Genomic DNA, 15,063 nt, shown 5'->3' on the forward strand with positions numbered 1-15,063 from the left:
TTGATTAATTGTGAATCCAATGAAAGACATTAAAAATGGACAAAAGAATAAAAAATAGATTGGTAAAACCTTGGAGAGCACGCGAAGAGCATCTTCTCTGAGATCAGTATCGCCGCTTTCAAAAACAGGGCGTTCCGTGTACGCCATCTGATGCGTAGTGGTGGTAGATTGTGATGTTTGGTTATGCTCCATTTAAGTTGTGCTCTATTTATCCTATTTAGGTGTCTGGATGTGCGACACGTCACAAAAAAACAATTCAATGGTTATGATTTAAAATTTGAAAATCAACAATTCTTTAATAAATAAAAAATTGAGAAACAATTTCTACTTTGTAGGAAAATGAAACATAAAAATAAAAATCTGTTAAATCTAGAAAAAGGGCTAGTATCATAGTGTAGCTATATGAATCTATGTTGACAGAGGAGCACACAAACAATTTAAATCACGGTAAAACAATTCAGAACCCGCCTAAGATTTTGATTAATTGTGAATCCAATGAAACACATTAAAAATGGACTAAAGAATAAAAGATAGATTGGTAAAACCTTGGAGAGCACACGAAGAGAATCTTCTCTGAGATCAGTATCGCCGCATTCAAAAACAGGGTGTTATGTGTACACCATCTGATGCGTAGTGGTGGTAGATTGTGATGTTTAGTTATGCTCCATTTAAGTTGTGCTCCATTTATCCTATTTAGGTGCATGGATGTGCGACACGTCACAAAAAAACAATTCAGTGGCCATGATTAAATATTTGAAATCAACATTTGTTTGATAAAAAAAATAGAAAAACAATTTTTACTTTGTCGAACAATAAAACATAAAAAGCTATTAAATCTAGAAAAAGGGTTAGTATCGTAGTGTAGTTATATATATGAATCTATGTTGACAGAGGAGCACACAAACAATTTAAATCACGGTAAAACATTTGACAACCCCCTTAAGATTTTGATTAATTCTGAATCCAAAGAAAGACATTAAAAATGGACAAAAGAATAAAAGATAGATTGGTAAAACCTTGGAGAGCACACGAAGAGCATCTTCTCTGAGATCAATATCGCTGATTTCAAAAAGAAGGCGTTTCGTGTACGCCGTCTGATGGACAATGGTGGTAGATTGTGAAGTTTGGTTATGCTCCATTTAAGGTGTGCTCTATTTATCCTATTTAGGTGCATGGATGTGCAACACATCACAAAAAAAAAAAAAAACAATTCAATGGTCGTGATTATAAATTAGAAAATCAATATTTGTTTAATAAAAAAATAGAAAAACAATTTCTGCTTTGTCGAAAAATAAAAAGTTATTAAATCTAGAAAAAAGGAGGCAGTCTGTGTACACCATCCGATGGGTAGTGATGGTAGATTGGGTAGATAAACCAAGAGAATCTACAGTTGACGCATCGTTCTTTTTTGAGAGAGATCGTGGAGAAAAAATTGTCATCTATCGGGTAAGGTGGTATTGTCATATACAAACTGAATCTTATCACTTTAATTGGGTTTTATCTATCTATGTGATGAGATCACATAGATAGATAAAACCCAAACTAAAGTGATAAAATTGTGTGTGTATCAATCAATAGCACCTTACCCGATAGATGACAAATCTTTCTCTTCGATCTCTCTCAAATAAGAATGATGCATCATTTGTAGATTCTCTCGGTTCATCCGCCGAATCTACCGTTGTGGTATGCTCCATTTAATGTGTGCTCAATTCATCCTATTTAGGTGCATGGATGTGCGACACGTCACAAAAAAAACAATTCAATGGCCATGATTTAAAATTTGAAAATCAGCATTTGCTTAATAAAAAAAGTTGAGAAACAATTTCTACTTTGTCGAGCAATAAAACATAAAAAGTTATTAAATATAGAAAAAGGGCTAGTATCATATTGTGGTTATATATATGAATCTACGCTGACAGAGGAGCACACAAACAATTTAAATCACGGTAAAACATTTCACAACCCCCTTAAGATTTTGATTAATTGTGAATCCAATGAAATACATTAAAAATGGACAAAAGAATAAAAGATAGATTGGTAAAACCTTGGAAAGCACACGAAGAGCATCTTCTCTGAGATCAGTATCGCCAATTTAAAAAAAAAGGCGTTCCGTGTACGCCGTTTGATGGACAATGGTGGTAGATTATGAAGTTTGGCTATGCTCCATTTAAGGTGTGCTCCATTTATCCTATTTAGGTGCATGGATGTGTAACATGTCACAAAAAAACAATTCAATGGTCATGATTATAAATTTGAAAATCAACATGTTTAATTAAAAAAAATAGAAAAACAATTTCTACTTTGTCGAAAAATAAAACCTAAAAAACCGTTAAATCTAGAAAAAGGGCTGGTATCATAGTGTAGTTTACGAGTCTATGTTGACAAAGGAGCACTCAAACAATTTAAATTACGGTAAAAGATATAACAACCCCCTTAAGATTTTGATTAATTGTGAGTACAATGAAAGACTTTAAAAATGGACAAAAGAATAAAAGATATATTGGTAAAACCTTGGAGAGCACACAAAGAGCATCATTTCTGAGATCATTATCGCCGCTATAAAAAACGGGGCGTTCCGTATACGCCATCTGATGCGCAGTGGTGGTAGATTGTAAAGTTTGGTTACGCTCCATTTAAGTTGTGCTCCATTTATCCTATTTAGGTGCATGGATGTGCGACACGTCACAAAAAAAAATTCAATGGCTATGATTTACAATTTGAAAATCAACATTTGTTTAATAAAAAAAATAGAGAAATAGTTTCTACTTTGTCAAAAAATAAAAAGCTATTAAATCTAGAAAAAGGTCTAGTATCATAGTGTAGTCATATGAATCTATGTTCACAGAGGAGCACACAATTTAAATCACGGTAATACATTTCACAACCCGCTATATGATTTTGATTAATTGTGAATCTAATGAAATACATTAAAAATGGACAAAAGAATAAAAGATAGATTGCTAAAACTTTGGAAATCACATGAAGAGCATCTTCTCTAAGATCAGGATCAATGAGTTCAATAACGAGACAGTCTGTGTACGCCATCTGATGGGCAGTGGTGGTAGATTGAGTAGATAAACCAAAAGAATCTACAAATGACGCATCGTTCTTTTTTGAGAGAGATCGAGGAGAAAAATTTGTCATCTATCGGGTAAGGTGGTATTGTCAGATACAGACTGAATTTTATCACTTTAATTGGGTTTTATCTATCTGTGTGATATCATCACATAGATAGATAGATAGATAGATAGATAGATAGATAGATAGATAGATAGATAAAAACCCAAACTAAAGTGATAAAATTGAGTGTGTATCAAACAATAGCACCTTCCACCACATTGAGGCCTTTCTTCCCCTCTCTTAATACGACCCTCTTCAACCCATACTTAGAAGCTAACATCTTAAACCACAACTCACACTGATAAACATGCAACCTCCAACATCATTTTCCCAACAACTCCAAATTAAATTCCCTCAAACAAAAGCGTGCTCACATATTCCATACCATTTATTAGGAAATTCCATTGTTACTGTAACTAATTCTACATACACCCATTCATCATAATCCTTCACAATTGAGACAGGTTTCCCTTTTCTCAGTTGACCTTGAAGGAGGGATAAAAGTGTTCCACCTGCTCCACAACATTGCCAATAGACTTTTCAACAGAGGCTTCAATCTCTTTGAGCCAACTTCTGATTTTCCGTCAATGGCTCGACTGAGAGATTCAAATTCATTTGTATTTTCTAGCACTTTCACAATGACGTGGACAAATGATGCAAAATTTTTTTTGGTCTTAACAAATGATGCAATTTTATTTGTTGTAAATGTAAAATTGAGTTTACGTCGTCGGTCCATACTCATTGAACTTTCCTTAATTTATTACTCATCCCGTCCCAGTGATTCATTTAAATAAACAAAATTATTTTAAAATGATCGACCTATTTTACTTTTCAATTAAATATTAATTATTATTTTTTTCAACTATCTAATTAATTACTTTTATTATTATGGCAAATAAAATTACGGAAAAGGCCATGCACTTTTTCACTTTCATTTTTGACTACGAATTACTTTACTATAAAAAAAAACAGAAGAATAACAAAACAGAAACAGAATGAAGAAAAAGTTCTCTACTTTCATTTTCCTTCTCAATTTTCCCGAGAAACTAGAACCAAACGCTGATCAAAATTGAAAAATCACAAACCAAAAATCAACTCAATCAGATCCAAAATTCTCATCAATCCCAATTCTTTAATCCAATTCATTGCTCAATTAACGAAATTATCATTATCATTGACCAATTTGAATTACCCCCAAAATATGTGAATTGAAATGGGTTTGTGTTGATTTGGAAGAAATTGAGATGGAAAGGGAAAAATGGAATGAGAATAATTCAAATGGGTATTTTGAAAATCAAGTTTTGTGTGATTATGATCGAGAATCAGTTACGATGTCTTCATCTCCACCTAGACTTGGTTACATTGAACATCATGTATCTAAATTTGATACATTGGTTGGTATTGCAATCAAATATGGTGTTGAGGTACTTTTCAACATATTTTGTTTTTTTTAGTTTTGTTATATAAAGTTTGATCCTTTTTTGGTTGCTTAGAAAATTTATTTAACTTTTATTGAAAAAAAGTTATAAATTTTTTGTTATGGGTTTTAATTTTATTTTTAGTTTTGGTTGACACTTTTTTTTTATTTTTTGAGAATTTGATGATGAAAGTATTAGATGATGGTTTATAAGTCAATTTCTTGCAATTTTTGTTCTTGTGGTGGTGATGGTGCATGTGGGTGCAGGCTTTTTCTGAAATAATGATGGGTTTTTTGATATTTTGTTGTTGCAATTATTATAATTCATGCATGTAGAGACAAAGTTAATTGAAAGAAAATCAAGGAAAAAACTAAGTGGAATATATGGCCTGTTTGGATAAACAGCTTATAGCACAAGCCCTTATGGATGAGCTTACACAAGCTATTTCTATAGCAAAAGATAAAATGAAGTTAAATTCTTATTGTATATGCTATGAATTGTTTTTATAAACTATATTATAGAACTTACGAAAATAAGTTGGAAAAAGCTTTTGAAAATTGTCAGAAACCATTTTCGTAAGTTCTCTCAAACAGTCTCACAAAACTTATGTCAGTAGATAAGCACAAATAAGCCAATCCATACATGTCTTAAGTGTATATTTGGATTGACAATGAGTTTGGCAAAATTAGGTGACGTTGTGATTTTGTTGAAGCTTCAAAGTGTAGTTTTTGCCTAAATCACATCAGCTAATTGTGTATTTTGTCAAACTCGCTGTCAAGAGTGAAATCTTGTTTTTTGTGGAATGGTCTTGTTATATTATTTTTATTCCCAAGTTGTGGTTTTGTTTTGTTTTGTTTCTGGGTTTTGTTGAAGTGTTTACACGTATATCATATTATTATTGTTTGTTGGTTGGTTGGTTACATGTCTCCTCCACCCTTCTGAAATGAGGAAGACATTGTACCTATGAGTCACAGACACTGGACACATCGGCGCCTGTAAAAAAATTGAAAAATGAATTAATTGAACGTAATCACAGCATGTGTCGGTGTCAGACACCGGAAACGCCTTCCATCAGTAGTGTCAGTGCTACTTACCATTGTACTAATTCTTATTTTTCAAATTGAGTCGTATCTTGAAGTATGATTTCTTCAACTCTTTATGCTTTTGTGGAATTGTAGGTTACAGACATCAAAAGGATGAATAGCCTTGTTACTGATCATCAGATATTTGCACTTAAAACTGTTCAAATTCCATTACCTGGAAGACACCCTCCATCTCCTTGTTTATCAAATGGTTCCATTACTCCAGGGTATGTTTATCTCTATTTATTTAAGCTATTACTGAATAACACTGAATTTGAAAGCTAGATCTTATCCTTTTTATTTTGGTAAATGTATATTGGACGAAATATAAGGGTTGAGAGGAGGGGGTTAGGAAATTTCGTTTTTCATAGATATTTTGATACTCTTTGTGAGTCTTGAGCATGATTCAGGCTGCAAAAACTAGATAAGTTCTTTATCGTCCTTTAGTTAACTAGGTAAGTGTTGCTTTAGCTAACTAGTTCAAGTGTTTGTATTGGTCATGATTGTAGAAGTTACCGACAAAAATGTAAAGTTGAAGGCCGAAACCGAGAATATATCTAGAACTAGAATGAAATTCTAGGCTACAATTTTTCCAAATAAATATATTCAAGTCGAAGGTTTTTAAATTATATACGTTCAAGTCAGTGTCAAACTTTTTATACTACTACTAAACAAGGTGTTCAACCATGATTGGAATTTCTTTCGGCTTGTAATGAAGGCTTTTGACAGTTTTTTAAGTAGTTGATGACATATGTTATTCACTAATAGTATAAAACGTTTTAATCTGTCATTAGATCAAAACTGAAGCCTTAATTTTGTTATATCATTAGGCCAAACGCTTTCACTTTCCATATACATGTTACAGTTTTTCCTTTATACTAGTTCTCTTAAGTGATATCAACTAATTCTTCCGTCATAACATGTTACTTTCTTCCTTGACGTGTGGTGCAATTTTTTCTTGAAAAAACAGCTTATATCCATAATTTCCGTGCTTAGATTCTATCACAGTTAGGTGGTTTTAGGGAACAGTAGACACCTTTTTTTGGACAACAATCTTCTAGTTGTCGTGGTTATTTTCCTCTGTTTCTTGAATGATGCTTTTAAATGTTGCTTTCATTCAAAATCGCGCTTAACAAGTCTTACTGTAATTTGTCTTAAATTTCATACATATAATATAAGTAGCTATACATGGAAATTTCAGAAGAAATATAATACAAGAAAATAGATTCATAGTATTCCCTGTTTATGTTTGTTATAATACATGATATCTTTTTAATAACACCATTGATGTGTGATTTATTTACCATTAGCATTTTAAATCACTGATGATGACCATGACCATCATTTCATCAGAAATGGTAACTCTACTCACAGTCCACCTGACAATGCGCACCGTGAACTGCTTGAATCATTTCAGTCCACAAAATTGAAGTCTTCTGATCGGAAGGTCTCTCCAGCCATGATCTCTCTCCAGGGTTATTATGGACTTCCCTCTAATCCTTCAGAAAACGGTTCATCATCCAAGAACTCGCCTAATTCTTACCGTCCCTTGAGTCGTCACCGAAAATCCAAAAGTTTGGTCAATGTTATTTTGGAAGAGATTATGGAAAAGGATGTTACTGCACCAGGTGCACAACCCTGGGAACTTAGCTCTGTGAAATGGAATGACAAACTTGTCCAGAGGCGTCAGAAATCTGTAGCCGACTTTAGCAGAATACCAGAGTTGATTCTGAGGGAGGATAATAGCAGCAGCGGTGGTCTTCCTTCAAGAACAGGAAAGGGTTTAGCTTTGAGACAGAAAGCAGCTAGCCGAACTCCATTGCCAATTGATTCTGAATCAAGTGGTTTGGTTCCTGTGCCAATGAGTATGGGGGATGATGTTCAAACTGATTGTTCATCTGGTGTGAAGAAATCATCCAGTACATCTTGTTTGCATGATCAGGATAGTTGTAGCTCATCCATTTGGCCATCCAAAATGTGGAATTTGAAACCAGATTTACAGGCCCTTTCAACTGCAGCCATTAAAAAACCAATCTTTGATGGCTTACCTAAGCCACTAACTGGTAGAAAGAATAAAGCTGCACTTGATTAATATATAATAATTTATCAAAACAATTTTGATCCTTTTTTTTGTGAGTAAAGGAATCATTAGCTGCCACATCAATGGGTAGGTTGGAAAAGTAAATCAATGTAGCAGGGGAAAAAAATATCAAACACCATATTCTCTCTTTGAATAGGGCAATGTTTTTATGCCAGAAAATACTTCCCATTAATTTATTTTTAAACAGTCTTGGGTGACCTTGTTGTGGTCATAAATGTAGGACTGGGGACCTTGAACATTATATCAGTCAGCCATTTTTTTATATGGTCATAATGATACTTTTAGGAAACAGATTCCCTGTGTTAAGCAATCAATCATTGTAGCTTTGCCTCGGTTGTTGATAAATATCAAATGATTAAGAATTTGAGTTCTTAATTTTCCAAGATCACAATGTAAGTCATCTGATCTCTATCTATCTAACAACTTAGATTGATTAATAACACAAGGAAATTCCAACCCTTGGTAGTTGGGATCCATTCTTTTAGGGGTTTGGTCACCTTAGACCTTATGGTGACAAGTAAATGTACTAGTTTGAAATGTGTCTAGAACTTGGTGAAAACAAGTTACATGTATTGATATGTGTTTGTGTAGTGGTATCTCTTTACAATTTCACTTCTCAAATCTTATTTTTGAATTTGATTAATGAGGTGACTTCATGAAGTTATCTACTGTTTCATTGTGCTCATCGAACTGCCTAAACTTACATGGTTGCAGTTATGATTAATGATTTTTATAGTTTATAGACTAAATTGGTGAGAGTAAAAGTTCATGGACTAAATTGACGGTTATTGATTTCATGTCCCTCTAAATATATCAACTTTAGTTTAATCTCTAAATATATAACACCGCAGACGTGGCCACATGTACCTGCCACTGCCACGTCAGTTTCCGTTAATTGGAAGTTAGCAACGAAAACCAATTTTGAAGAGGGAAAAGTTTAGGGGGCTCTTCATTGATGCAAAGTTTTAGAGGAATCAAAATATATTTAACCCTTTGTTTTTAAAGTCATTATGAATATCATCAATGCTATAAAAAAAGAGAAACTGCAATCACCTTGAGTATTCTTTTTTTTTTTTTTTTTTGGTCGAAAATATATTTCATTTATTCAAGAAGCCATAACAGCACAAATTACACCATGCGTAGATCACTACCCACGATTGGGGTAAAGTACAGAATTTTGCCGAATCAAACAGATAAATCACTAAAGCACGGGACTAGCTCCTGACTTATAAATCTACGGAATCACGGTAAACTTGGCAAGCTAGGAATGAAGGTAGGCAGTACTACAGAACAAACAAAGAAACATAAAAACATAAAACAAAGCTAAACTTAAGTCTAAAAAAGAAAATATCCCACCAATAATGCCATCACAACCCCAAAAGTGTTACAAAACAATCATGAATCAGCATATCCCTGGAGAGCAGACACCATTGTTGGTAGACCATAGCTACTTCAACGGTAAGAGAGAGATCATGTTAACGACAACAGATCCTTTGCTGGTCATGCCCAAGGTGAAAAATTAGTCTTGTACAGAGAGAACCTTTTCACCTGCTAAAAACATAAACTCAAAGCAATAACCCATAATACAAAGAAACGTTAAAGTCAGTAGGCTATTACCGCTTTTTGATTGACAATTTGAGAAGACCAAGCCTATGATTTCATAAGAGGTTAAAGATTCAACTTTTAGATATAGATATGGAATTGGAAAGGGGGTTAAAAATCTAGACTAATAGAAGGAAAAAAAAACTCACAAGACACTAACAATGAAAAAACCAAACAAAAGGAGAAAGCTAGTTAAGAAAAACAGAGGTTAAACCAAGCAGGAAGAGGTAAGATTCGAGATCTACAAGGGGGCTTCGGAGGAGGCCGGATAGACGTCGGTGATGGGGTGGGTAGTGACAGACAACAACCGTGGTTGGAGATCTGGTGAGAAGAGGAGAGATGGAGGTCAAGCAACAACATTGGATCACCCATGAAAGATGAAGAGAGGATGGGTAAACAGGGGAAACACTCCTCTCAAAGGAGGACAAAGAAACCTAGCTGGAGGCTGAGCGGCGCTAGGGAGAGGCTAACCCTAGCAAAGCTAAGTTAGGAAGGGGTGGATGGAAATTCTAGAGAGAAGGCAGAGAACCTCTCTCTAGAAAATTTGAACCAGCACAAAATTTGAACCTACCTTGAGTATTCTTAAATAACACATTTTTTCTGCTGTGTTCGACCCTGTGCAAAGAGAAATCCTCTATATAAAGTGATGTTTTTGTGTGCATAACTAAATTTGAAGCCATTATGATGGGGTGATGTGATGGTGTAGACGGGAGAGTGAGGGAGACAAACGTTTAAATACTTACAAAAACTTGTGTATATGTGCATCGTGTCCACCGTTAACAATATAAAGAATCAAAGAGAAGAAAGAATAACAAAGTCGACCAAGGTTTCAATAAATCCTCTTTACAGATAATTTCAACGTGCTGCGAAAGGTCGGCCAATCATAGATAGTTTACTACTTTTTTTAAAACCTTCATGACAACAATTTTAAATGACCTTGCATAGAAATTTTAAGTCTGGCAAATAAATAGTGATAATTTTCTGCTCCTCCTGTCAAAGATTTAAGTTCTGTATTTGATGGAAAACTAACATTTTTTCTATTGACTACATTGAAAACACAAAAGTAATCACCGTATCTTTACTTGCTTGTTCAAAAACTTGAAACAGTCAATTTACTCAATTCACCTTTAGTAACATAGGCGTTATGCAACTCGAATTATTATGTGCTTGACATAAAACTGGGATTATATTTGTATATATCAGCACATAACACAATGTTCTAAGAACTGGATTTGAATCAACGAAACTCAGGTTTTAATTAAATTGATTCAACCAAGGTTGAAATGGATAACTGATAAATAAATAAAAAATATTAAAAATGTTAAAAATATGTATATAAATGTATAATGAACCAATTGCAATTTAATTGTGGTTCAATCCGTCCCTCAAAAAAAAAAAACTGTGGTTCAATCCGATTCAACCTAGTTAAATTAGACTATGGTTCAATAGGATCAAACCAACTCGATTCCCTGTTCAACATATTGAATTAGTCAGTTCGGTCCAATTTTAAAGTTTTTAAAAATTGAAATAATAACATGCATATCAACATAAAAAATGTGCAGTACTGTGGGGCCCATGGCCAACCAAATTCATGATATGTCTATATGCCTATCCTATCTACAAGTACTTTTTGTCTCAATATAAATGCAACGGAAAAAGAAAGGTGCAAGGAGCAATAAAAAGCAATTCAATCTCCAAGTACTTCAATCAAGAAAGGAAAAGGAAAAGGGTATTACTTTTCCCACCCTATGGCCTCCTCGCGCGCCCTACGCAAATTACCAACATACCCTCCGGATTATGTATTCCGAAATATAGATAAACCATCCAGATTATATAATCCGGACAGTTTCGAGGTATAAAAGGAACTTCACCCCCCATTTTTACAGTTTTACAGTTTCACTTCTCTCTCTCTCTCTCTCTCTCTCTCTCTCTCTCTCTCTCTCTACATTATCCCAAAATCCGAACACCAAAAATCTTGACCAAATTTGGAGTTTTCTTGCTCAAAAGCACCGCATTTCAACCCTTGTCAAGCAACATGGAAGGTAAGTTCGATTTCTATACACATGCAAGTTCAATTAGTTCGTTTTTTTTTTGAATTCTGTTCGAATGCAATCCGGATTTCGTTTTCCGGACTAGGTTGTTGCTCCTCCGGATTACGAAATCCGGAGTAACCCAGAACGTTGTTTGGTTTCTGTTTTGTGCTGTTTGATTGTGCTGTTTCATTGTTATTGTTGATTACCCTAATTTGAATGTTACAGAAGGTTCAACATCAAATACCCGACACGTAAGAGAGGCAGGGCATGCTTCCCATAGGAGAGAGCGTTCTCGACGGCTGCAGGAGGAAGGTGGTGTTCGTCCGAGGCGTCGGGGTGGTAGAGGACGCCAGGCTGATGTCGAGCCTGATGTCGAGCATCGACAATATATGGAGCAGGAGCAGGCTGATGCTAATGTGGAATTGCAGCATATGGAGGAGCAGGAGCTTGAGGAGGAGCTGCAGGGTATGGACGAGGAGATGGAAGATGTCGAGCCACAACAAAGGCGAAAGAAGAAGGAGAAGGTGGTGGACCCTGAGCCACTACAGGACTATCCCGGTGTCCCACACCAGACTGACCTGCTGTGGAGGTACCTTGTGCACGTGGCCAGGAAGGCGGCTGATGGGGTGGTATGCACTGTTAAACTCACTTTATATCTTATTTATATTTGGCACTGCCTGTTTTATGTACTGTTTAAACTCACTTTATTAATTTTAAATATATGCAGTGGCGTGGAAAATTAAAATGCATCAACAACGGAAAGAAGATAGAGGCGATGCATGATGATGACACCAGACCTATCATGGCTGCACGGTGGTGGGAGAGCAGATTGCGTCGCACAGGCCTTGGTTGGCTCCAGGATACGAGCTACACGATTATTGATCATGGGCTGATCTGTGCTTTCGTGGAGAGGTGGCACGAGGAGACTTCCAGCTTCCACCTTCCGTTTGGGGAGATGACGGTCACACTTGATGATGTGGCCTCTTTGCTGCATATCCCCATTGACGGCATGCTCCTGTCCCACGGGTCCATAACACGGGACGAGGCAGTGGAATGGATGGTGGATTACTTGGGGTCTGATCTGGATGATGCACTCAAAGAGATCGAGAAGACCAAAGCTGCACATTGCAGATTTAACTACTTGGAGAGGATATTCAAGGAGCGGTTGAAGGAGCAGAGGGATTTGGCGGAGGAGTATGGTGTGACTGAGGAGGTGGAGAGGTTGCAGGACCAGGCTGTCCGCATATATTTGCTGTACTTGGTGGGCATCACGATCTTCAAGTACAAAAGTTAGTGGGCTGTGGATGTTGTCTACCTGAAGTACTTCAGAGACCTTGATATTTGTGCTGGTTTTTCGTGGGGAGCAGCGGCACTAACTCAGTTGTATAAGGAGCTCAACAATGCTGCACGTTGGAACACCAGTCAGGTGGCAGGATACCTGAGTTTGCTGCAGGTATAAATTAAGAACTATGTTTTATTTTATTTTAATTTAATTGTATATGGTTTGTATATTTATATGTGGTTGTCTTTGGTGTAGGCTTGGGTGTTTCATCACTTCATAGGTATGGGCAGCAAGGATGTCTGGGACGGATATGTGGAGAATTTGTATCCACGCGCGATGCTTTTTGTGCCGCTGCATGGTTTAGGCACAGTGGACCAGTACATGAGCTATCTAGATGCGCTGGATTTGACGAGGGTTGTCATGACCCCATATGGAGAGCACCGTCAGGCACGTTCGTTTGAGCGGGTCAGCCTTTACTCTGGATGGCTGAGATGCGGAGAGCGCGTGGTGAGATATCTGCCGGAGAGGGTGCTTCGCCAGTTTGGGTGGGTTCAGACCATACCGAGACATCCTGTTCAGAGTGCACCTGTTGATGTTAACTTGGCGGAGATCACAAACCGCTTTCAGCGTGTCCTTGATTATACGCTGACACCTCAGCAGTTGGGACAGGTTGCAGTTCATGGTGTGGAGGTAGAAGATGGATACATCAAGTGGTTTTACCAGGTGTCTCATCCACGCATGATTCTTCCAGACATGCCGGTACCGGTGCCACAGCCACCAGAGCGTGAGGTCCTTGATGCCCGAGCTGCTCAAGATGATGGAGACCTTGCGTACTTACAGCTTAGCGGAAGGATGAGCCGCATCAGAGACCATATTTATGCTGTGATGAGAAGCGGTCTGGTGCCGAAAGGGAGTGAGGAATGGCAACATTTGGAGGATGCCTTGAGAGAGGTGCATGATGCCAAAGTTTACCGTCGTCGGAAAGCTACTGAGGGTGGCAGGGGTGGTGGCAGGGGTGGTGGCAGGGGTGGTAGCAGAGGTGTAGTTATTAGGGACTGATACTATTTTATGTAACTTTAATGTTTGAATATTTTGGATAATTTTGTTATGTACCATTTGGATAATTATGTTTATTAAAGTTTAAAAATTATATTATGTTGTTAATTTTGAAGTTATAATTTGATTTTCTGGTTTGCGTATGGTCAAAGGCCAAAAACATTGACTGAATGTGCTCTGAAACAGAGGCTCAGCCAAAACAGATGGCTTCTGCCTCTGAACTGATGCAGTCCGGATTATATAATCCGGACGTGTTTAGCGCATTCCGGATTATATAATCCGGAACCATCGTTCACCACCCCCTTTTGTTGACTTTCAACGGGGTGAATTACACGTTTCGGATTATGTTTTCTGGAAATTCTCTAGCTGTTTCGGAATATATAATCCGAACCAGTATATTTATAACTTGTATCATCAACCATCAGGGTGAATGGAGTGCCAAAAGACACGAATTAATCCGGATTATATTATCCGGAGTTAGTTCGGATTATATAATCCGGACAAAGGGTATTTTGGGAAAAAAATAGGGCGCGCTAGGAAAGGCATAGGGTGGGAAAAGTAATACTCAAAGGAAAATAGCTACTTGAATTGGAAATTACTTTTGATAGAATACATACGACTATACCACTGCTACCTTTATGGTAGCTCTAGTCAGTTATCATCTAGAATATCTTATAGAGGTCAGAATTCTGTTGCCGCATCAACTCTCTGATAACAGTGTTTGTACTACTACAGAAATAAGAGATTGTAACAGAATAGAGTAAGCAATAGGTCATTTCGTTTTCTTTGCATTATCTTTAATATGCAAATTGTAAAAGAGTTGTGCCAGCTTGTACCATAAATGCACATCTTAAGGAAACAAAATAGAATTTTTTTTATTGGAAAAAGTAATATTTTGACTTTAAAAAAGTTGATTGAATGCACAATCTTTACGAATATAAGGGCACATGTTAGCATTTGTCATTGTAAAATTAGACCGTTGCTGCTGATGTTGTACATTCTTGAGAATCTCCATACATGACAATTGATAACGAAAAGGCTCAAAAAACAGGTTAAAGGCCATGACAATTCACAATTGCTAGTGGCTTCAACCATGAATTAGATTCCAGGCAGTTACAATGTTTAGGAAGGAGAGGAAATACAATGTGACAGGAAGCAGACAAGTTCAACATCTAGAATCCAAAAAACGAGGAGGGAGACAAATAGTAAAATTACCAGAGTGAGCTAAAATGTATGAACCTGAGGCCTGATTGTGTTGCATTGAGCTTAATATACTCCATATATTCAGCATTTGACAGTATTCGGTGACAACATTTGACAGATTATTTTGACTGTCATTCTCAAACTCAGTATGTTTTTCACCAATTGA

General features: G+C 36.4%; 2 protein-coding genes across 2 annotated transcripts; both read left to right on the top strand.

Annotated features, from left to right (window-relative positions):
• The first annotated feature begins 4,108 nt into the window (after positions 1–4,108).
• On the top strand, positions 4,109–8,364 carry LOC146953706 (uncharacterized). The gene is made up of 3 exons (XM_085711524.1): positions 4,109–4,544; positions 5,717–5,847; positions 6,974–8,364. Exons 1-3 carry the CDS (start codon positions 4,365–4,367, stop codon positions 7,710–7,712), a joined length of 1,050 nt encoding a protein of 349 aa, XP_085567650.1. The 5' UTR covers positions 4,109–4,364; the 3' UTR covers positions 7,713–8,364.
• A 3,719-nt stretch (positions 8,365–12,083) lies between these two features.
• LOC146953707 (uncharacterized) lies at positions 12,084–13,809 on the top strand. Its single transcript, XM_085711530.1, has 2 exons — positions 12,084–12,809; positions 12,894–13,809. The coding sequence occupies exon 2, from the start codon at positions 12,921–12,923 to the stop codon at positions 13,695–13,697; it is 777 nt and encodes a 258-aa protein (XP_085567656.1). The 5' UTR covers positions 12,084–12,809; positions 12,894–12,920; the 3' UTR covers positions 13,698–13,809.
• The last annotated feature ends 1,254 nt before the right edge of the window (positions 13,810–15,063 follow it).

The sequence above is a fragment of the Medicago sativa genome, chromosome 1 (assembly GCF_051527215.1).
Source record: "Medicago sativa cultivar Bolivia chromosome 1, Bolivia_mono, whole genome shotgun sequence".
Lineage (NCBI taxonomy): Eukaryota > Viridiplantae > Streptophyta > Magnoliopsida > Fabales > Fabaceae > Medicago > Medicago sativa.

Bases quoted from the DNA above. Each gene is read 5' to 3' on its own strand.
- LOC146953706 (XM_085711524.1), top strand. From the start codon at position 4,365: ATGGAAAGGGAAAAATGGAATGAGAATAATTCAAATGGGTATTTTGAA. The intron at 4,545-5,716 runs GTACTTTTCAAC...GTGGAATTGTAG, and splicing joins CAATCAAATATGGTGTTGAG to GTTACAGACATCAAAAGGAT. The intron at 5,848-6,973 runs GTATGTTTATCT...TCATTTCATCAG, and splicing joins AATGGTTCCATTACTCCAGG to AAATGGTAACTCTACTCACA.
- LOC146953707 (XM_085711530.1), top strand. From the start codon at position 12,921: ATGGGCAGCAAGGATGTCTGGGACGGATATGTGGAGAATTTGTATCCA.